At 47.4% G+C, this 23,924-nt stretch overlaps 1 protein-coding gene across 2 annotated transcripts in view; it reads right to left on the bottom strand.

The window, feature by feature from the left end:
* Positions 1–10,884: 10,884 nt before the first annotated feature.
* The window catches only part of PPP2R3C (protein phosphatase 2 regulatory subunit B''gamma), a 128,919-nt gene continuing 115,879 nt past the window's right edge, over positions 10,885–23,924 (bottom strand). For both annotated transcript variants that reach the window (XM_078659376.1, XM_078659375.1), the window contains exon 13: positions 10,885–12,007. In XM_078659376.1, the coding sequence (XP_078515502.1) occupies positions 11,819–12,007 (189 nt within the window). In that variant the 3' untranslated portion in view covers positions 10,885–11,818. The remainder of the gene's footprint in view (positions 12,008–23,924) is intronic.

The raw sequence follows: 23,924 nt of genomic DNA, 5'->3' as shown, positions 1-23,924 counted from the left end.
TTCTTCATCACGCATTTCATGTAGAATAATGCATGGTCCAGTCTTAGAATCAAGTTAGCCTCTCCCCTCATGACTTCTAGTTTATATCAACATGTTCCCTAAACATTAGATACCAGATAGGGTTTAGGTACATGTCGCTCCGACCCTCCAGACTCTAGTCTCTGCTCCTAGCACAGAGTTCGTAGCCCCCAGCTTCTCCTAGTAACACGTCATTGCCAGTTTTCGCGCACCATTAGGTTAGAGGTCCCGGCTCCTTAGGTAGCCCCCTCCTATGTGTCCGCCCATTCATGACATATTCTGTTACGTTTTACTTCACATGTCTAAGTAAACTCCCAGTTACACCTCTTTTTACTGTTATCTCTCGCGACTGCTACACGTCATGCCTTCTGCTCCACCCACTGCTACGCCTACTGCAATGTAATGCTATGTGTTTGCGTTATGTATATAAATGAATGTCTTGTTATTGAATGTTAGCGCGCTCATCCCAGACCAAGCCCCGGCAGCTGCCGGGCCTCTTTTCCCCTGTCATCCTGTTCCTATGCAGGTTGTCCTGATCCTGTCCTTATGCTGTAATAAACCTACAGAAACTCCTACTACCTCGAATCTTGACTCTTATTTATTGAGCTATCTGTTATTCATTCATTCATCCAAAAATAGGGTATTATTTATTTATTTACCACACACGCCAGAAGCGACATGTGCAGTGCCTATATAGGCGCCACCCCAGTGTGCTGACATCAGTTTCTTTTTGTGACTTTCCACATCAGAAGTGTGCAGCCACAAGGAATACTGCTCACTGGGGTGCTAAGCTTGGGCCCTCAAAAAGGGGACAACTTTTATTAAAAAATCTGTTTCCTGTCCTGATCGGGGAGCACGGAGGGTCGGTAAGGAATCTGCGGCTAGATAGTCTATACCATATAAGGTGGTACCAAAGGTAAGTAACTTGTTCGCCTGATAGAGACTTCTAGATGCAGAGTCCTTACTCAAGCAATACCTCCCAGGCGGGGCTGCAATGCGGGTTAGACTAAAATCTCCTGGGCAAAGTGACCATCACGCTAGACTCACTGTCCAGGCTGTAGCGGTTCGTAAACATGTGCAAGAAAGCCCACATTGCTACCGGACAGATATCCAGGACAATAACTGGTCAGTTTCTGCACTGCTTCCCTTTCTTGGCTTCAACGTACCATACGAAGATTTTATCGTCCCCCGTAGCTCTTTTGTGCAGGCAAGGTAGACGGAAACACTTTTTTGGATCCAGCCGATAGTGTCTCCTCTTCTTTAGAGGTGTGATACAGAGCGTAGGAGGTAGGCAGAGTTATGGGGTGACCTATGTGAAAGAAAGTTACCACCTTCAGAAACGGGATGCTCGAGTCCCAAGGACCAGCTTGTCTGGGTTGATGATACGGTATGGAGGATGTACCGGTAGTGCCTGTAACTCACTGCCCCCCCCTCCCCCCACAGCAGATGTTATCACCACTAGGAATGCTGTTTTGATGGTAAGAAGTCTCAGTGGACATTTGTGATGGCTCAAAGGGGGCACGCATCAGAAAGCCAGAACTAAGATGAGATTCCACTGTGGCATAAAAAAAGGTGCTGGTGGGAACATATGCTGGAGACCTTTCAGGAAACTATGTACAATAGGAAATTTGAAAAGGGATGGATGATCCGGCAACCGCAGAAATGCAGAAAGATAACATTTTAATGTGCCCAAAGCAGAGCCCTGCTGGGCTTAGGTAGGAACGAACAAGAGAACCTGGGAAAGGGGTGCAGATAGAGCATCAACATGTTTATCTGTACACTATGCCACAAACTTGCTCCAGCGGCAGTCGTAAACAGTCTTGGTGGATGGACGCCTGGCTACTAAGCTAACGTCACAGACTTCGGGCCCGGTCGTTCCTGATCTTCTTGAGAATTCTGGGCGAGAGTGGTATGTGCAGAAAGGCATACAGGAGGCCGGAGCTCCGTTCAAGGCAAAAAGTATCTCAGAGCCAAGAGCCGCCTTTAGACTCTCCAGCGTACAGAACTGTTGACATGGCGTGTTTTTGTCTGTGGCGAACAGATCTAACCAAAGCTCTCCCCACTGCTAAAAGAGACCTTGCACAACTCCAGATGGAGACGTCATTTGTGATCTGGTAGGCATCTTCGGCTGAGTTTGTCCGCTCTGACGTTCAGAGAATCCACCAGATATTGAAGCACTAGGGATATGCCCTGCTTTTCCAGCTGTGCCTAGAGATGATGGGCCTCTTGACAAAGGGTCTTTGACATGGCGGTAGTGTGGTCCATGAACACCTGCACCAGCCTTCCCTGGTAGAAAGGCTTTCAATGCCAATTGGATCGCTAGGAGCGCCGACAGATTACGCCGTAGCCCAGAGCCCTCTGAACGTCGCCGCTCCCAGAGGGCCGCCCCATCCCAGGAGTGACGCATCGGTCACTACTGTGTGATCTGGTTGGGGAAGGGAGAGGGGTCTGCTGTCGACCCTAATGCGGTTCATTAACCACTACTGCAGATCTTTCACAGTTCCCTCCAAGATCTGGCCAATGTTGGAGAGGTTGTCCCGATGCTGGGTCCACTAGAACTTCAGGTCCCACTGCAGGGATCACATAAGCCAATGGGTATGTGTCACCAGCAGGATACAGGGGGCCGTGAGGCCCAGCAGCCTCATGGTCAGTCTCATTGAAACCCAGAATAGAAGCTGAAACATCGGTATCAAAGTCTGAATATCCTGAACTCTCCTTTTGGGAGGATAGGCCTGAAACAGCACTGTGTCCTGAACAACTCTGATGAAAGGGAGCGTCGAGAGGGAGTCAGCTGGGACTTCGGCACCTTGATAGTGAACCCAAGTGAATGCAGGGGTTCACCGTAGTCTGGAGGTGGCAGACAACATCCTGGGGCATGCACGCCTTCAACAGCCAGTCATCGGGACTGGGGAAGTCTGGCACCCCTGATCTCCACAGATGAGCTGCAACCACTGCCATCACCTGGGTTAACACCTGAGGGGCGCTGGTAAGGCCAAAGGGAAGCACGGTGAACTGAAAGTGCTTGTGAACAACCATGAACCACCTGGCAGGATGGGAGCACAGAAGTATGCATCCTGTAAGTCCAACACCACCATCCAGTCTCCTGGGTCGAGGGCAGAGAGGACATGAGCTAGGGTGAGCATTTTCAACTTCCTTTTGAGGAAGTAATTGAGAGGGCATAGATCTAGGATAGGATGAAGGCCTCTGTCCTTTTTCAGAACCAAGAAGTAGCGGTAATAACAACCACAACTCACTCCTGGCATCAGCACCCTCTTAATAGCTCCCTTGGCCAAGAGATCTGTGACTTCCTGGCAGAGAACAGACAAATGATCCTTTGTCAGCTTGTCGTAAGATGGTGGCATGAGAGGAGGGTTAGTCACGAAGGGGAGGGAGAAGCCCCTTGAGACAATCAACAAAACCCACCTGTCTGATGTTGTGGACCACCAGCGGGGCCGGTGATGGCAAATCCTGCCACCCACTGGGTGCCCATGATGATATGAGGGCAGATCAGGAGGGTTTGGCGGCTGCCGGGGGTTGACGGACTTGCCCGACCCATGGGGTGTGTGGATACTGCCCCTTGGTCACACAGAGGCTGGGGCATGCACGGAGTGGTGGCTGGGAGCATAAAAGTGCAGTTGGAAACCCCTTCCTTGGCCAAGAAAGGCAGATTCAGGGTGATGAGGGGCCATGGATAATTGAGGGATCCAGACAGGAGAAAGAGAATTAAAAAATACCTCACGGTATACCCAAAAGGAATACTTTTTGTGTATGGTATAGGTAAAAACGGACCCAGCTTTTTTAATTGAGCTTCAGTTTCTCAACTGACCTGGATTTTTCATTGCCTTTTGTGTATCACGTGAGGTATTTTTAATTCTCTTTCTCCTGTCTGGATCCCTGCATTCTACAGAAAAACATTATATAAGAACCCCCATTCTTTTGGTTGAGTCCTTCCTGGTGGTATCACCCTACCTGGGAGTGGATAGGCGCCAATGATGAAGCAGGCCACGATCCAGCGAGTGAGGCCTCTATTCCAATATCTTTGGATACTTTGGTAGGATCGTGAAATGGTGTCCTTACTGGACTCCACTCCCCATCTCACCCACTTCTGCCAGCCAGTAATCAGCACTTGAATAGGAGCGGAGTGCTCCCCAGGAGCAAACAATTGACCTGAATGGGCAGGGATGACTCCTTTGAACATCCAGAATATGTAGGGTGGTGGGGCTGTGAGCGTCCTTTTTGACAGTACAGTGTCGGAGCCTGCTTGACACGTCTGCTGGGGTTACGTATTAACACTTTGAGGTGCACTTGAAAGGCAGGGAACAGGATGCTAAGTTAATTCCTGTTTATTCATTTTCCGGTTGCTGGAACACCTGCTTTGTCCTGCCAAACGTCTGTCTAGGGGGTTTACATAAAACACTGGAGGTGCACTTGAAAGGAAGGGAAACAGGATGCCAAAACAATTCAGGTTGATATAAAACCCTACTCTTGTCTCTGTATTTTATTGGGGGTACAGTGGCGGCCTCAAACTGGTCTTTAGTGAGAGATGTGGGAGGACATTAGGCTTACCATAGTACACTCCCCACGCACATCCTCAGCCATCTGAGCTCAAGTAGAATGTGGCGGAAGATGTTTGCCATCTTCAAAATGCCCAAAGTGGGTAGAGTTTGCCCCGGCAACTTTTACCCCATAGGTTAGGCAGTGCCCAGTATTCTTTTCCACCCACTAGCTTGTACCAGGCATAATTGTGGGACCCGATGAAGATCAGAAGAAGACAAAGCACTTTCTGGACCTGAGGAAGAACAGTAGAGGACTGAACCTATTGTTGACCACCCTTTCTGGGGGGAAAAAACCTGAATAAGTGTACCTATGGCTGTCTTACGTAGGCTACAAGATAACTTAGGGAAATATTTGAAAGCGCGATGATATAAATGTGGCAATAAGTAACACTTAGTAGGGCTATGCTAAGCATTTTAGTCTACACATGCTTTATCTGGAAAGGGACAAATGACCGCTGTAAGCTATAAATGATATACATTGCGACGCTGAGGAACAGTTCAGTCCCACAAATAATATTCTCTAGGCTGTGCAGGCCGCCTCCACAGGACCGTCCTCTTAAGCAGGGAAGATACATTATCATAGTTCATCCCTGTTGTGACTGAAATGTCTCCTGCGTGGTGAACAGGCGTGCTCCCTGCCCTGATAGCCAAGTGCGAGGATCTGGTATCCTGATGTTTGATTTTTGGCCCTGCTGTTAACACTAATGTAGCCTGTGTGCAGATGTCTATGCCTTTGACATGAGTAGGCCCTGGACTTGTAGTGTCATACCAAGAGTGCCCTCATTGATTGACAGTGGACGACTGTCCCTGCCAAGGGTTTAGGACATAGAGCATTGATTGCAGTGTACCGTGTTTTGAGAGTCCATATTGTGCCCAGACTTTATTATGTGTCACAGGAGTGGAGGCCTACTGGCCCACTCGTGTAAAGTTCTGCTCCTCCGCGATTACCCAGTCCTTTGTGCTAACATCCCAAACGTGTGTTGATGTGTGTCGGCTGTTTGTTACATGCATGCATGGTGTGTGAGCAAGCCAGAATAGTGGAGGCCTGTGGGATCAATCTTGGATATCACCGGCCTGGCTTTTGCACCAGAGGCGGTGAGAGTTGTTTTCCCAGACAGTGGAAGCGTATTACTCACACTCTTGAGGCTGGAGAGAGGAGACCTAGACACTGAAGTGAGGGGAGTGGAGACAGGGCCGCTTTACATTTTCAATTAAGACGTTGCCATAGCAAGGAGCTGCTGCTTAGTCTTCCCCAACCCTGCCACCATGTGGTGGATAGTCATGGTGAGTTGTGAGACTGCAGCCTCTGTTGTGCAAGGTGAGGGAACGTTCAGATGATGCCTGCCAGTTTGTTTTCTCCGGATTAATCCTTCGGTTTGGCTGATGACCGCCAGGTGCAGAAACATCACACTTCTTTGTGCCTCTGTTTGAGTGCTTCAGATTGGCAGATTCGAGAATAACCTGCAGTGAGAAGCATCACTACACAGAGGCAGGAGAGGACACTTGAAAGGAGACCCACCCTAAATCAGTTCTACAATTTCTGACACTGAATACACATCTCCTGTCTGGTTGTGAGTACAGGAGTCCCCAGCTATACAAGTGGGAGCAGTATCCCTGCACACCAGTAGGTGGCGCCGTCCCTGCCAGAAGTGAGATTCGTTTTGCCTATATAGGCATCACTTCAGCGCATTGACATCAGTTTCTTTCTGTGACTTTCCAGGCCAGAAGCAAGGAGCCACGAAGAACACTAACCACTGGTGCGTGAAGCTAGGGTCCTTAAAAAGGAAACAGTCCTTTAATCTGAAATCCATTTGCAGAGTGAGGAGGATGGGTGGGTCAGTAAGGATTCTGAAGCTAGATAGTCTCTACAAGATAATGCGTTTCCGAAGGTAAGTAACTTGTTGATCTGATAGACTTTAAGCCACAGATTTCTTACCTTAGAATAGCAAGCAATATCTCCCTGGAGGTGGGACAGCAACACAGATTTATACTAGAAAATCAGGTAGGACCTAATGGGCAAAGAGTCCATCTCGCGGACCGAACGGTCTAGGCAGTAGTGCTTCGTAAACATGTGTAGGGACGCCCACATTGCTGCCTGACATATCCAGGACAGGAACTCCGCAAGCTAGAGCCATGGTCGCAGACTTGGCTATGATGGAGCGAGCATGCAGACCTTCAGGAGGTTGCTTTTTGGCCAATGCATAGCAGATTTTGATGCAGAGAACGATCCATTGTGAGATGGTTCACTTCTGCACTGCCTTTCCTTTTTGGAGGGGACGTACCCCACAAAGAGTTGATCATCCACCCAGAACTCTTTTGTGCAGTCTTTTCGGGTTCAGCCAATGGAGCCTCTCCTCTTCTTTAGAGGGGTGAGGCGGAGACAAAAAAGGTAGGCAGGGTGATGGACTGGCCTACATGAAAAGGAGTTACCACCTTGGGTAGGAAGGATGCTCAAGTTCAGTTTGTCTGGGTAGATGGAAAGGTACGGAGGATGAGATGACAAAGCCTGTCGCCTCCAGGCAGATTTTATCACCACTAAGAAGCCTGTTTTGATGGTAATGAGCCAGATATGGCAGTTGTGTAACAAGCCAAAAGAAGCACATATGGAATATAGCAGCTGCCCTTTCCATGATAGCGTGAAAACCTCCTATATCCTCAGGAGGGACTGGTGAGGCTGGCGTTGGAATTAAATACTCATCCCATTCATCCACAGTTGTGGGTGAGTTTGGTATTTCCCTTTTCTTCAGCCACCGTGTCTCCATCATCATCCTGAAGGAAATGAGTAGGCAAAGCTACTTGAGGCACTGAGACAGGGGCAGCAGGACTCGGAACCTGCAAAGCTGTAGGCGGAGGGGTTTGTTCAGGAACTGGTACTGGTGGGAAGCGTGCATTATAATCTCTCAACATTGCAGTGAGATCTTGCATTAAAGCTGCAGGCATTTGAACCATAGGTTCTTGATTAAAAGATTCCGGAGGGCCTCTTAAAGATTCGCAGGGTTCATAATATTCTTCATCGTCTTCATCCTCCTGATATTTTATTCGGAGCTGAGAAGAGTCATGTGCTGGACCAAAAGGACATTCATCATCTGACTCCTCCAGACTCCTCCAGATAGTGGCTAGGAGGTAAAGGTGAGATATGTGAAACGTCCTGATAGAATTGTCTTGAAGATGACAACTTATAGGTTAATACTGGCGTAATTTGCAGAGATGTAGGCCTTTTACGCTTTAGCATCGATGAAATATACATGGACGGCGAGTCAGTATCCGTTGACATTGCCATTATTAAAGAAACCGTAGAAGTTGAAATCATTGAGGTCGTCGACGGAAAAACCATTGTCGACGATGTTGTCGTCGAGGTAGCTGCAGTCGTCGACGGTGGACTTGTCGACGAGAGTAGTATTACTGTCGACGGTGGGCTCGTCGACAGGATCTGTAATATCGTCGACGACGTACTTGTCGATGAAAGTTGTATCGTTGTCGACGGCGGTGGCATCCTGTTGACGACGACGAAGTGGGCGTCAACGAGATTGGCATCGTTGACGGCGATGAAATACTAGTCGACGGTGCAGTCGACGGAGTCCTCGTCGACGATGGGACTTTCTTCGTCAACGCTGATGAATCACTCACCTTCTGAGGAGATTTAATTGTCAACGGAGCACTTTGACGTCGGCTCAGAAAGGGATTTCTGCTGTGTTGAGGCAGTTTTCAAAGAAATCTTTACCTTTTCTCCAGTTTTTACCTCAGAAGAGAAAGAGGACTTATCTTTTTTTGAGGAAGAGTGACCAATCTCGGAGTGAGATTTCTTCAGGGTCGTACTCTGTCTCTCAGGTGGATCTCCAGATCTAGCCCTCTTTTTGGCCAGAGGGGTGGACACCTGAGGACTTACACTGCCTTCATCTACAGATACCACATCAGATGAAGCCTTCAACTTCTTCAGCCAAACCAAAAGTCTTCCTTCTCTGTCTTTCAAAGTCTTGGCAGGAAAGGTTCTACATATCCTGCAGTCCTTGAACTTGTGAGCTGGGTAAAGGCGGTAAATAAATTCTTTATGTGGATCCTCAAAGTGCAATCTCTTCTTCCCACATGAAGAACAAGACAAGAACAAGCTTTTCTTTGAAGAATCAGACATAATTTCTCACAAATAAGTATAAGTTAAGGAAAAAACTGAGCAGAGCTCATGGCGACTCCCTGTCACACGATGTGTGGTAGAAAATCTGAGGGTCTGCCTCTCTGTGGAAGGTTCTAAGAGGGTACTGCAGCCTGATTGGCTGTGTTCCAAGTTTGGTTCTTTTTGCAAAAGGACTAAGATAGGCTAATGTAGTGACTTTGCTGTCCATAGTAGCCTATTGTGTAATGTTATTATGACTGTAATGCATATGTGATTCCCCTCAAGTTCAATTCTAAGAGTTAGTGGCCCAACATCTGTGACCTCATAACAGTCTTGCCTGGTGTGGGCAGCAAGTGCCTTCTAGTTTCTCTACTACGCTAGCGGCTCCATGGTCAGCACGGTGTTGGCAGTCCTTATTTCTTTATATACGTTTGCTTCTGTGATCACCTGAGCGCCCAGAAACAACTAAATGCCAACACTCGTTCCTTGAGGAGTTCATATTGAAAAATACAAACAGTTGAGAAAGATTGATTCCATTTATAAAATAAATTGTGCGTCTGCAAAGAAATGTGAACCTCGGACTTTTATATATCGAACTACATCAGGGTAGAGAAACGTGCAATGACCCCTGTTAAATACTTACAATGGACAGTGTTTGCGTAAAATGTTGTGTAACCAATGCACTTAAGCACTTGACATTAGATATTGCACTTTAGTGTTATTATTGATGCTTTGAAAAATAATTTTTTTTTTTTTAAATGTAATGGAAAAACATTTGTATGTGGTTGATAATATCTTCAGCTATGGTAAGAACTGATGTACAATGGGGACACATCAAAAAGACTGGTAAAAAATATTGCTCTCTTGATATTCTACCAAAAATGGCTTATGCTTTATTGTGTCAAATTGCCTGCATGCCAATCAATCCTGAAGGCGATCATTTTGATTATATATAGAGTAGTTAGCCCAGGTTCCACAGCGTTAATTGGTTTGTCACGCACGTCTTACAATGTCAAGGATCTTAGTGAAGGACCCAGACAGAGCCAAGAGCTTGTCTTGAAAAGCTTTCCACAACCTATCTGTTCTCTTGGGAAACTCGCCAATAAAATTCAACATTTTGGGAGTAATCGCTGCACGACCCTCCATAGAAGGAATCCCACACTCAGATGGTCGCGTACTTTCTTATCAGAGGATGTCCTGAGCTGTGAGTGGATTTACGCCACTACAGGTGTGGAAGGGAACCTCTCAGTCAATCTAAGATGTTTGACGTCCTCAAGACTAACACTAAAACTGAGAAAGACCCAACAGAACGGAAACTCAGTTCATCATACCAGGCCCCCATTTTCTTCTGAACGCCGCTGCCAAGACTGTTGATCTTGGCCTTATCAGAATCAACACTGACAACACACGCGCCCCACGTAGGCCAGTGTCAACTACCAGAAACAAACATGAACAATAGAAGAATGACAAAAACCAACAGTAATCTATATAAGAAAACACAAAACAGACCGAAGTCCATTACAGTGAATGCAGAACAGCGAAGAAAGAAGCACCTAGACGGTGGCGAAGTTCTATGAACTGTAGACACTATATAATGACAGCGAGTGGCTTGGTATTTGTACTTTTTTGCTTCACCGTGAGGTCGTTGCAGTTTGTTTAAAACGTTTCTGTAACTTTGCTGCTGTGTGGTGAAGGAAGTCGACAGGATAATCCTTGCTCTGGTCCTGGCATAGGATATGAACTCGGCGATCAATTGTGAAGTTGGACTCGAATGGAATTAGTAGGAAAAAGCACAGGATGACTGTGGGATATGATAAGGGGTTGAGGTCAATGGTGTCTACAGCAGCTTCTGAAACATGACTTAAGCGGGGAGGAGGGGATGTGGTGGGGGAGGGGTCACTCACATTGTTGCACATGATCAGTTCCAGTATAGGGTAAAGAATGAATCTTGAGGTTCTCCTACAGGATTGTAGGATCTGAAGGTTGTGCATTGCAGGAATGTAAACAATAAGGCAGGCCTTGTTTCAACGTCCAACGCTCACCATTGGTTACACCAGTCTACCTCCGAGCTAATGGATATGACACAGTGGTTTACACTCTGCACATGAATCCAGATCATTTTAAACAATATTACAAGATTAATGAATTAAGAATATAAATGACAGGCTACAGCAAATGAATGAAATGCTCGGTCACAATGTATAAATATATAGGTTTATATTTATTTACTTTTTTCAACTAAATCCAAATTGGCTGTGAGTTGGAATTGACTCGGCCTCCCGAAGGCCCACGCTGTGTGTGTTCTGTGTGCGCTGGCTCATGTTTCAGGAGGCGATTACCTTTCAGGTCAGTGCATAGTGTATTTTTGTGCACAAAGATTCAGGTGTCGGAAGTGGTGTGTATTGCTCAAATTAGATATACATAGTGTTGTGTCAGAGGAGCAATGCCTGCAAAGCTTGCGTACTTTGCTGTAGCACAAAGGGTGATGTGGCTGAGGAATGGAGCCCCCTGAAGCTCATTCAATGAGTCTTCTGTGTACACAGGTGGCAGCTGACAGAGCTCCTGACAGTCAGCTTTGTGCATGGAGAGTCACAGGCCTGCCACTGGACCCTTGGTGATGGTGTACAGTGTACACAGGATGATGTCTGGCTACTCCTCTCACACCTGGTATCATCTATTTTAGGTGCACAGGGTCACCGGTCTGCTGACGTCCTCTATGCATTTGGGCCCATTTCCAGTATGTTCTGCATACAGTTGATTATTGACCTGCGAGTGCCCCTGTGAACCGGTCTACAGTCTGTTCAGTGTACACAGAACTATGTGTCTGGCAGCGACCCATGTCATCTGGTTTATTCTATCCAAGTGATGGGGTCCACCTGGCCTCTCTCAGAGGTAGGATGTGTTTATAGCCTGATCTGTGCAGACAGGGTGATGGGTCTTCCTGCGCATCACAGATCTGAGTCAAGAGTCCTCTGGATCAGTGGTAGAGTCGTTGTCATTGGTCACCAGCACCTCTCGGTTCTCATAGCTCCAGAAGCCGGTCAGGTGTGTGAAGATGCTACCCACGGCATCCCTCTGTCCACTCCAGGTCAGATCCTGCAGATCGATGCGACTATCTGCGTATCACAGCTCTGAGTTAAGAGTCCTCGGGATCAGTGGTAGAGTCGTTGTCATTGGCCACCAGCACCTCTCGGTTCTCATAGCTCCAGAAGCCGGTCAGGTCCATGAGGATGCTGCTAACGGTGTCTCCCTGGCCGCTCTGGATCAGATCCTGCAGGGTGATCTTGAACGAGTCTTTGGGCTTTACCATATCGAAGATTTCATCCTAGAATGAACAACAAAGACATTATTACTTCACATTGACTATGATTGTTACAGCAACATCGCATGCAGGGCTATGATCAGGGAGGACTCGAAACACCTGTATTGACACGGCAAGAAATAGTGCATGTTAACCACCTGAGCGATTAGCACCTGGTGCAAAGGGAAGGCAAAAGCTATCATGGGAAGGATTCTCCGTGCACAGGTGCTGAGAAGGAAAATGCTACTTACCAGTATGCATCTGTTCTTGGCATGTAGAGCTGCAGAGTTACACACTTTGCATTAGATCGCCACCTGGTGTTGGGCTCGGATGATTGCATGTTGTTGTCGTCTTGGAAGAAGTCTTTGTAGTCATGAGATAGGTGACTCCTCCCTTGGACGATACTGCGCATGGGCATCAACTCCAACCTTAGATTGTTTTTCGCCACAATGGGAAATGATGGAGTTAGTAAAAAGAAAGAAAGGTTGTCCATGCGTGTATTTCTAATTAAGATAAAACTGGAACAGATACAGGTCCTGGGGAGGTGGGGGGGAGTGTAGAAATCTGCAGCTCTACAAGCCAAGAACAGATGCATACTGGTAAGTAGCATTTTCCGTTCGAGGCATATGAGCTGCAGATTCTACACTTTACATTGATTGTGCAGCAGTGTCTCCCTTGGCGGTGGTCACCTGTATCCGTTGCAGTTGTTTGAAATAGAGTTTTGAGGACAGCTTGGCCTACTGCAGCTTGCTGCTTGGCTTGCACATCAACACAATAGGGTTTAGTGAAGGTGTGTGCTGTAGACCATGTTGCTGCCTTGCAGATGTCTTCTAGGGGAATGTTCCCTAAGAAAGCCACGGAGGCTCCTAGTTTTCGTGTGGAGTGCGCTCTAGGAGGAACTGTTAATGTACGTTTTGCTTTTTGATAGCATATTTGTATACATTTAACAATCCACCTTGCAGTTCCTGCTTCAGAAATGGGGTTGCCTTTATGTGGTGGAGAGAAAGCTACAGATAGTTGCTTTGTTTTGCGAAAGGATTTTGTCCTATCAATGTAATAGAGAAGAGCTCTTTTGACATCTAGTGTGTGTAAAGCTCTCTCTGCTACAGAGTCTGGGTTTTGAAAAAAACACTGGTAACTCTACAGATTTGTTTAGATGAAAAGGAGTAATGACTTTTGGTAGGAATTTAGGATTAGTCCTTAGAACCACTTTGTTACGGTGTAATTGTAAAAATGGTCCTTGTATAGTGAAAGCTTGAATTTCACCAACTCTTCTAAGAGAGGTAATAGCAATGAGGAAAGCTGTTTTCCATGTGAGAAATCGCAGTTCACATTTGTGTAAAGGTTCAAAAAGGGGTCCCATGAGCCTGGTAAGAACAATGTTTAGGTTCCACACTGGAGAGGGTGGTAACCTAGGAGGAATAATTATTTTTAATACCTCCGTAAAAGCTTTTATTGCTAAACAACGACACATGTTGCCTGTTTTGTAGGTATGCTGCAGTGGCTGCAAGATGTAATCGTATAGATGAATATGCCAGATGACATCTCTGTAAATGGAGAAGGTAACAGATAATATTTTGGATGGAAGCATCTAAAGGATCAATTTGATTATTAGTGCAGTAAATGGCAAATCTTTTCCATTTAGCAGCATAGCAAGCTCTAGTGGTAGGTCATCTGGCTTCTTTAATAATATTCATACAGTCTGGTGGCAGGTTAGGGTAACCAAACTCTAAGACTTCAGGAGCCAGATCGCCAGATTCAGTTGACTTGGATCTGGATGCCTGATGTCTCCATGGTTCTACGTTAGTATGAATGGTGTCAGAGATAGTTTTTGGTGTGGAACTAGAGAAAGTTCAAGCAGTGTGGTGAACCACGGTTGACGTGCCCATGTGGGAGCTACCAGAATCAGTTAGAGAGACTGTTGTCTGAGCTTGCGTACCACTAGTGGGATTAGTGGGATTGGCGGAAAAGCGTAAGCAAATTTGCCTGACCAGTACATCCATATGGCATTGCCCTTGGACAGCGGGTGTGGAAACCTGGCGGCGAAGGTTGGGCATTTTGCGTTTTCGTGTGTGGCAAACAGGTCGATGTCTGGATGACCCCACTTGTGAAAGAATGGTTGAACAACTTGCAGATGTAGTTCCCATTTGTGATTCTGTTGTGTCTGTCGACTTAACAGATCTGCTATCTGATTGTGAACTCCTGGAAGGTGTTCTGCAAGCAGATATATCTTTTGTGGAATGGCCCATCTCCAAATGTTTTGTGAGAGTTGGGACAGTTGGTGGGAATGTGTGCCTCCTTGTTTCTGTATGTAGTACATGGCTGTCATGTTGTCCGTCCGGATTAAGACAGCTTTGTTCCGCATGTGCACTTGGAAGGTCTTTAGTGCCAGGAAAATCGCCAGCAACTCTAGGTGATTGATGTGGAGCACCTTTTGTTGAGTGGTCCATCTTCCCTGAGTTGTGTGGTGGAGCAGATGTGCTCCCCATCCTATCAGGGATGCGTCTGTTGTCAGTACTATCTGTGGAACTGGCTCGAGGAACGGCCGCCCTCTGTACAAGTTTTTGGTGTTCCACCACTGCACGGAGCGATGTGTGCGGCTGTCCACCAACACCAGGTCTGTTAGTTATCCTTGTGCCTGATTCCACTGATGTGCTAGACATTCCTGCAATGGGCGCATTTGCCGTCTTTGATTTGGTACAATAAAAATGCAGGATGCCATCATGCCTATTAATTGCATGAACACCCTGGCTGGGAGAGAGTGTTGGTTTTGAAACCTTGTAACTAAGGCTTGAATGCTTTATATCCTGGCTAGACTGTGATAAGCTAGAGCTGTATTGGTGTTTATGGTAGCCCCTAGGTATTGATGTACATGAGAGGGCTGGAGATGTGACTTGGTGTAGTTGATTGGAAACCCCAAGTTGTGCAGTGTTTGAATCGTTTGAGATGTGTGGTGGACACACTGATTGAATGATTGGGCTTTTATGAGCCAGTCGTCTTAAGTATGGGAAGACGTGGATATGTTGTTTTCTGAGAAGTGCTGCTTCTACTGCTAGGCACTTTGTAAACACTCTTGGTGCAGTTGTGACCCCGAAGGGAAGGACTTTGAACTGACAGAGTTGTCCTTCTAGTACAAATCTGAGGTACTTAGGAAATTGCCTTGTTGCAACAATGGGAACACTTGTTGTAAAGTGATCATGTGAAAATGATCTGATTGTATATACAGATTGAGAGGCCTTAGGTCTAGAATTGGTCTTAGTGTTCCGTCCTTTTTGGGTATTAGGAAGTAGAGTGAGTAAACACCTGTTCCTTGATGTTTTAACGGAACTAGCTCTATTGCATCTTTTTGCAGCAATGAGAGAACCTCTTGTTGGAGCAGCGTTAGATGTTCTGTTGACATTGGACACTGTCTGGGTGGTATATGTGGAGGGGTAGCTGTAAGCTCTAGGCAGTAACCATACTGGGTAAGTTGTCTTACCCACTTGTCTGTTGTGATGGAATTCCAGACAGGTAGGAACTGTGTTAATCTCCCCCCTACAGGAGTGATATGCTGTTGGGGAAGCTGAAGGAAGTCACTGTTTAGTGGTGAAAGAGGATCGATTGTTGTTATTCCCTCGACCTATTCCTTTACTGTTATTCCCTCTGTAACCTCCTCTAAAATATCCTCTATTGGAGGATGTTTGCGTATTGTTTTTAAAGGAAGTTGTATTGTCTGCTCCAGTTTGTTTGGAGCCTCCTCTATAAAAGGAGCGACGAAAGGAGCCTCTTGGTTGAGTGGACTGCAAAGCTCCTGTTGGACTTGGCCCTTCTGGCAGGTTCACCCCTGAACTTTTTGCCTGGTGTGATTAAATAATGTTAGTGATTTCTGGTCTTTGTCCACTTTGACACTGTGGCGCAGTGTAAAGTGCGTGCGCTCTGAGTGCGTGTGCGAGATTTGCCTGCCCTCCCATAGGAATGCATGGGGAATGTGTGTGTCCCTGGTAGTTCCTGATGCGCGGGGAGTGCAGGTGCGAGTTTGGTATGTGCAGACTCGTGTGATTAAGTGCTCCGCAATGATGTATGTGGCGTGATTGTGTCTAGTGTGGAAGTGCCACTTCTAGAAGTTGGCATGGTTGTGTAATTTGTGTCTGGCGTGTGGTTGGCTGGAGCTGGCTGGTGAGCCTGGCTCCAGGAGTCAGGATGGGTCGGCCCCCGTGGTGAGTGTTGAGATTAGCATGCTGATGGCTGGGGAGGAGTGCACCTGGGACCTGAATAGGGCTGGGCTTTCCCCACACAATGCTGGCTCCGCCCCCTGTGATGCGTCTAATGACCCTAGCATGGCCAGTGAATGGTAAGAGGGGCTGAGCCCATCAAGAGTGCTCCCAAACCAGCTGCGCCTGGTTTTGCCCCCACCCTGCACCTTTAGACAAAGGGATTTTTGTGTATAAAAAGAGGCTGTGACCTCTTGTAAAAGGTTCTTGTGTCCTGATACTTGAATCTAACAAGGGGCGTGCTGCTGCTGGGGCACAGGGGAAGGCTTGCCTCCCTGGGCCCTGCCCAGCCCCAGGATGCCTGGGAAACTTTAGTCCCTTTGGACCCTTCTGCTTTGTCCCAGGATTCCTAATGGTGGCCTGGTGAGCGCCTGATTTTCCTTGAGGGAGCGCATTATTTCAGTCCTGCAGCGCTAGGCTGCATCGTTTGTGAGGGTTTCCCCCCTGCCTGGGGATCCCCCCCTCCGTGTGCCCCTCGCAGGTGCCCACCCTGCATCATGGCCGCTACTCGGATATCCTAAATTCGCAGGAGCCTACCCTGCGTTATGCCCCGATATTCAGAGGGAGCCAACCCCTCATTTGTGCATTTGGATCACCGTAGTTTATATCTCGAGGCTGCACACCCCTCATCTATGCCCGAGATCACCGCCGCGGCCCTCGCGCTGCAACCATAAAGTCAGGCACCGTAGTGCCTGACGCGGGGCGGGACTTCCGGTTTTCGGAGGAAGTCCGCCCGCCACCGTGCAGGGATTGGCCCGTGCCCGACCGAAGGAAAAGAGAGCTGTCCCGGAGCCACGATGGCTCCACACCCTGAGTCCCGGTCCCGAGATGGGGGACCGGGTGAAGACTGAGTGAAGCGGGCGTCTTAGGAAGGCGGGGCTCCCATGAGGAGGGAGAGCCCCGCCAAGAGCTACCGCCGCCCGGAGGAGCCCCCGCCAGGAAGCCCAGCCCGGTGAGTGAGAGAGGGCTGGGGGGGCTCCGTGCAGGCGAGTGATGGTGCCTGAAGGCACAGTGGTGCGTCCCCAGTTAGAGCAGCCCCGTCTTGCAGAGGGCCGCTCCCGTAGGGGCCATAGATGTTTAAGGGGCCAGAGAGGCCCAGGTCTTTCCCCCGTGTGATCCAGAGTTAGGGCGGCCCCGGATGGCAGCGGGCCGCCCCACCGTTGTACCGAGCCATGCGTGGCTCCAGCCAAGGCGAGGATGTTCGAGAGGACCCCAGTGGGGGGTCCTGAGTGCCAGGGGGGCCCGTGTTACCGCCCCGGAGGGCCCCAGTGATTTCCAGAGCCTAGATGGCTCTTAGGAGGCACTTTTGTTTTAAAAGCCCAGAGGGCTCCCAAAAATGCACACATTTTGATTCAGAGCCTAGAGGGCTCCCAAAGTGCACCAGTAATTTCTAGAGCCAGATGGCTCCAACCCATGCATACAGTGATGGTCCCAGAGCCTAGAGGGCTCCAGCAGTTGGGGCAGTTTTGTTTCAAAGGGCCAGTGAGGGCCCTGTCGCAGTTCTTGATTCCCAGCTGTCCAGCAATTAGTGGGCAGCTGCACCGTTTAGGTTTTTCTTTCTAGGGGACTATGTCTTTGGACTTAGGAGTGAGTCGCACTCCTTCATCCCTACCCGGCCTTCCCCAGCTGCGCAGCACTTCGTGCCAGCTGCAGCGTTTAGGCCCTGTTCTGTCCCTGTCCCCAGCTGCCCAGCAAGTAGTGGGCAGCTGCTACGTTTAGGTTTTGGCGCAGTGGCGCAACCTGGATCTGAGTGCTATATATGTACTAAATGGGATTACTGCGCAAATGTGATTTATGTGATATCATGAGTCCTACGCTAATGCTTTGGGGGTTAGGAAATGTACTGTGTAGTATGTTTTGCGCACCCAGTGTTCTGATACCTCTAGATATGATTTCATGCATAAGAGGTTGTTTTACCTGTTTAGGTGATGTTAGGGAGATTGTACTTCCCGGTGTGATCTACGCCCCTAGTGTAAGGTTTTACTTAGGTGGTGAGGGTCTAATGTAGTTAGACTGATGGTATGCTGTGTGTGATGGATTTCATGGCGCAGGCTGTTGCAAAAGTACAGTGATTTACCAGTAGTTACTGGTTGTGTTCTACCATGATTATTTGGTGCTACAATTGTTCTATTTCTAAGCGCTATTCTTACAAGTATCCTATGTTCTAAAAGTACTATTTCTTTACCAAATGCTGAGCCTGACAGTGGTCCCTGTGGCCCTGTCAGGTGTACATAATCCCTTGTAAATATTGCCCGTGCCAGTTGGCACAATGTACAACCTGTGATTATGATTATGATGTGTTTTGATAATACAAAGGCTATTTTTATATAAACTTGTGTGGAGTTCCTTTTGTGGGGGGCCTGGGATGTTGTTGCTGGGGGGTGCGTGCGCAAATACTTAACTCACATTGCCTCCGAGTTTAGCCTTACTGCTCGTGTCACGTTACTAAGGGGGTGAGCAGGGGTTATCTTGGCGTGTAACTCCCTTGCCCAGACGAAGGAATGGTGGTTTCTGCCTGACTTTGGCGCAAGCCTTAGCCAGCCGGAAATCACATTTCTAACAGCTCCCATAGATTTTGCAGTATCCGTGTCTTTTTTTAATTTTTTCAAGTGCTACGTCTACCTCTGGACCAAACAATTGTTGTTGGTTGAATGGTCGATTTAAGATAGTAGTTTGCACCTCTTGCTTAAACTCTGAAATGCGTAGCCACGCATGTCTTCTAAGGAGGACGCTAGTGTTTATTGCTATGGATGCAGTGTCTGCTACATCAAGAGCGCACTTGATTGAGGCATTCGAAATGAGCTTACCCTCTTGTATAAGGTCATTTGCCTGTGCCTTATATTGGTCAGGTAGATGTTGTAAAAGGCTTTCTAACTGGTCATAATGAGCCCTGTTGTACCTTGCGAGGAGGGCTTGTGTGTTAGCTAAATGCCATGTATTGCAGCTATCCTTTTGCCTGAAGCATCTATTATTTTTGATTCCTTATCAGGAGGTGGTGCCTCACCTGATGTCTGTGAATTTGCTCTTTTTATAGCGTTTGAGACGACTAGGGGAATCTAAAGGTAACTGAACTTTAATGTAAGCAGGATACACAGGAGCAGACCTGTACTTTTTTTTCTATTTTTGGGTTTATGATCCTAGCTCGTACAGGATCTTTAAAAACTTCTGGGGCATGCTTAATGACCCCTTTAATCATGGGTAATATTTGAACAGTTTTTTGTGATTGCTCAAAAGTGTCTAACAAAAAGTCTTCCTCTGCCTCATCTGAGTGCATGGTTACATTATGATAGATGGCAGCCCTATTAATTAGATGTCCAAACCCAATATTATCTTCAGGAGGAGATGGTTTGGATGGATATGTGTGGGTCAGGGATATCTGGTACATCTTTTGGGTGTGGATATTCCCAGTCTGGTATATCAGTAGGATATGGAAAGGGCTCATCTGGGTCTCCCCCACCCCCCATGTTATACTCATCTTCATTCTGAGAAGGTGTCCTGTGGAGGTGAAGATTGAGGTGGAGAATTTTGTGGTGAACGAACAGGTAAAATTTGAGGTGAGGTGTTAAAAGGAATAGAAGGTGAAAGAGGAAGTACAGGAGAAGAAGGGTGCATAGGTGATGTGTCAGAGTCCTTCTTCTTGACAGGCACTGGGGTTGAAGGTGCTGTATCTATCTTCCTCTTCCTGTGGGGTGTGGTGGAAACATGTCCTGTTTCTGGATCTATGTATATCCTTTTTTGCAAGGGATCAGGTCTAAAAAGCTCTTCTTGAGAAATTGCTTTTGGCGCCAATTTTTTCGGCTCCGGGCCTGGTTTCTGCTTGTCTTTAGCCTTAGGAGTTGTATAGTCCTTTGGCGTACTTTTCGGCACCGAAGTTATTGTTTTCGGAGCTAAGGCCTGGTCCAAGGGCTTGGAGGCATGGGAAGCAGGCTTCGTAGGGTTCGGCACCGAAGATTTTGGGGTGGAAGCAGGCTTCATTGGTTTCGGTGCCGTCTTGTCTTTAGGAGTCGACGGTCTCAGAGTCTTTTTCGGAACTGGGACTTCTTTCGGTTTCGAGGGAGCTGGTAGTATCAGCACGTGCGGTTTGCTCGGTATGGAGCTACCGGAAGGCTTTAATATTTTCTTCGGAGCCGGGCTCGATGGCAGGGCTTTGGAAGCAATATCTCTGTCTCGACTGGGCCCCGAAGGCAGAGTTTTGACCTTAGCCTTTGGTTTAAGGGTTTGGGCTGGGGAAGGGGCAGTCGTACTCACATGTTCATCTGATGGTATGGAGTTATCGGAGTCGTCTGCCTCAGATACGATCTGGAGATCATCGGAATCTTCCTCGGAGACACATGGACCTTCGTCGAAGATATCCACTGGTTCCGGAGCTGATCTCTGCATGTCGCGTCAAAGGGCCCTCCGATCTCAAATGGTCTTCTTGGATTGAAAGGACGCACAAGCTGTGCAGCTCGACTCGTCGTGTTCAGGTGATAAACACAGGTTACACTCCTCGTGCTGGTCGCTGTGTGGAAATTTTGCTCCACACACGGGGCATTTTTTGAATGGTGTCCTTTCCATGAGTTGTAGGCCTCACCACGTGGGTAGGCCCAACGGCACGCGTCGACGACCGGAATCGAAGTGATGAAGTCGAGTCTATGTATATCGATGTTAAAGTTTGTTTTTAGAAAGTTTTTCGCGTCGAAGTCTTTGAAAAGTAGATTTTCGAACCGGAGCGGAAAAGTTGCATTCGAACCCAGTGGCGGAAAAAAACAATCTAAGGATGGAGCCGATGCCCATACGCACTATCGTCAATCAATCAATCAATCAGGGGTTTGTTAAAGCGCGACTACTCACCCGTAAGGGTCTCAAGGCGCTAGGGGTGGGGGGTGGGGGGGGTGCAGGTTCCATTCCATCAAGGAGGGGGTCTGTCGAAGAGCCAGGTTTTGAGGTTTCTTGCGAAGATGGGGAGCGATGTTGTCTGTCTGAGGTGGAGCAGAAGGGCGTTCCATGCTTTGGCAGCGAGGAAGGAGAAGGAGCGGCCTCCCGATCTGGTCTTTCTGGTGCGGGGGACCACGGCGTAGGAGAGCTGGGCTGATCGTAGGGTCCTTTGAGGTGCGTGGAATTTGAGTCGGTTGTTCAGGTATGCTGGTCCGGTGCCGTGGAGGGCCTTGTGTGCGTGGGTGAGCATCTTAAAGGTGATTCTCGCCTCGTCCAAGGGAGGAGTCACCTAACTCATGACTACAAAGACTTCCAAGAAGACAACAACATGCAATCATCCGAGCCCAACACCAGGTGGCGATCTAATGCAAAGTGTAGAATCTGCAGCTCATATGCCTCGAACTATATGTTCTTCGTTGGCTGGGGAGGAGACAAATACACTGCAGACGCGCTACAAATGACATCAGTAACAGAAGAAATCGGACTTTGGAATCTGGCAGTTCTGGGTTCTGATCCCAGCTTCAATACAGACATCCCCTTCCCCCCCACCCAGCACGCCATCCACACCACACAGGTTGGAGATGCTACTGCCACTGAAAACACTGCATTTGTTGCAACCGTGGTGTGTAACCATATGTCCAAGGTAGGTAACTGTTGCTGCACAAATTCAGATTGAAAGAGTTAAACATTCACTGTAGCACTTTCAAGATTAGGCATCAGAGAGTAATCCAATAATACAAATAGATAACACCAATAATTTGTGATAACCTATTCTGGTTTCCTCAAGTTTACTTCAGTTTATATTAGGAGTAACAAACAAGTTACTTACCTTTGGTAATGGGCTTTCTAGTAGATACTCTATCTCCAAGCCCTTGAATAGCAGCATCATAATCCTCCAGGTAACCACACTGCCGGGGCACCTCCCTGGGCATGTTCTACCCACCAGAGCCCTGGTTCCTCTGATTGGCTTCTCTCACCACTCTGACCCTTGGTCTTTAGCCCATAGTTCTGTGACCTCCTCTGTCCTCTGGAGGGGTCGGTGGGGGTGGACAGAAAAACGATTACAGTTTTGGTGCACAATCCCAGTTTGGAGGACCCTTAAAGATACTGATCTGTTTGGCCTTCCTTCACCTGGAACCATATGACAGGCCGCATTCTGCTTCTTTGCACTGTATGTCTGATCTAAATCAGAGCTGCCGCTCTGCTCAAAGTCATAGAAGGAGAAAAGGTATTAGACAGTGCAAGTCTTGGACGAAGCAGAGACCAAACTGTTTCAAAACCTTTGAGCATCCAACCAAAATGAAGTGGTGTAGGCTAACTGGGGAACAGTAAGTGCAAATCTGCCTCCACCATCCCTAGAATGAGAATCAGCCTTCAACGCACCACTGCCCGCTGCTTCTTTTCAGGTCAGACATCAATGCAGACGCCCACTCTAAGGGGATTTATCCATCTCACTGTAAGGACTCCAGCTATAGCCAATAAGGTTTGTGTCTGCCATGTGGGCTCAGAGCCGCACCCTTCAACCGCCAATGAATCCTCAAATACTCTTTTGTTCCAGTCTATGAGGTCGATGGACCTTTTTGTCTTGTACTTCATCTTCCTTCTGTCAGGCCTGGTCCTGGGCATCTCTTGGTATGAAGTCCATAATGACTGCTAAATTCCACTTAAATGAATGTCAGTTTTTGGAATAAGTTTGTAATTTGACCAGCAGGCAATTGTTTGTTGGGGTATTCGGCATCAGACAAATGTAATTGTTGCGCTTTTCAGTGCTTGAAGTAAATAGAACATTCCTTAATCTCTGCGTAAGGAGAACATGGGCAGCTCTTGTAAGCAGCTCATTTCATTATCTAAAATAAGCACCTTTGTTTTAGACAATGAAATGACAGAAAAGTTAGTAATATAATGAACCTGAGGTACTTGCTCTGACAATATTCCATGGCCTTGTATTTGTTTGCATATGCCATGAACGAAAGGGAACAGCCACAAGTAAAGCAGCGATGGTCCTGCACCATGGCGGGCTAGTGTCCTGAGCCCTAGGTACACATACTCCTCTAATTTGGCTAAGCCCCCCTCATCGGTTGTTGATTTAGAGCCGGTCATGGTTTCAGAACTACCTGTCGTATCCTGGGCAAAATCTAAAGGGAAACAAACAGAATGTGGGAACTCGCACAGCTGAGGGTAGATCAAGCAGTGTCTTTTGAACAGTGAGTGTGCAGCAAGAGGAAACACTGTCTGCTCCGGCAGTGTGAAAACCAAGGTACTCATGCAAGGCTCCCTCAATGGAGAGAGCACCTCCGTGCACAACTAGAAGACCGCAGGTCTAATTCCATATAAATCAAAATATCAAATGTTTATGCCAAACGTGGTTTTGAACAGCTGTCACATTTTATTCATGTGTAACAGATGAAAATCCATGAATTTATCCACAAAATAAACTTCATTCCATAGGTGAATAAGTTCCAAACATCAAATTATTGCGTATCACATTATGCATCCCAATGCATTTCGGGTCAAGCCCTTCTTCAGGGGAAAGCTCTAAGGAAACAATCCAAATGAAAACATTTCAATCTCATGTTCTGCTAAATAAAAACCAAAAGCATGCATCACAAAAACTCCATCATAATGTGTATTCATGCAAATAACTAAGATAAAACACGTGGCGCGGGCCAATGCCATAGTCATAGGTGCATATGAAAAGCGTACTAGATAAACGTGCTAGTGCTGGTGACAATACAAATAAACATAGCGGTAACCTAACCATGATCGCCGCATTA

The sequence above is a fragment of the Lissotriton helveticus genome, chromosome 9, assembly GCF_964261635.1.
Source record: "Lissotriton helveticus chromosome 9, aLisHel1.1, whole genome shotgun sequence".
In the NCBI taxonomy this organism is placed as follows: domain Eukaryota; kingdom Metazoa; phylum Chordata; class Amphibia; order Caudata; family Salamandridae; genus Lissotriton; species Lissotriton helveticus.
This window is presented reverse-complemented; position numbering and strand designations above follow the sequence as displayed.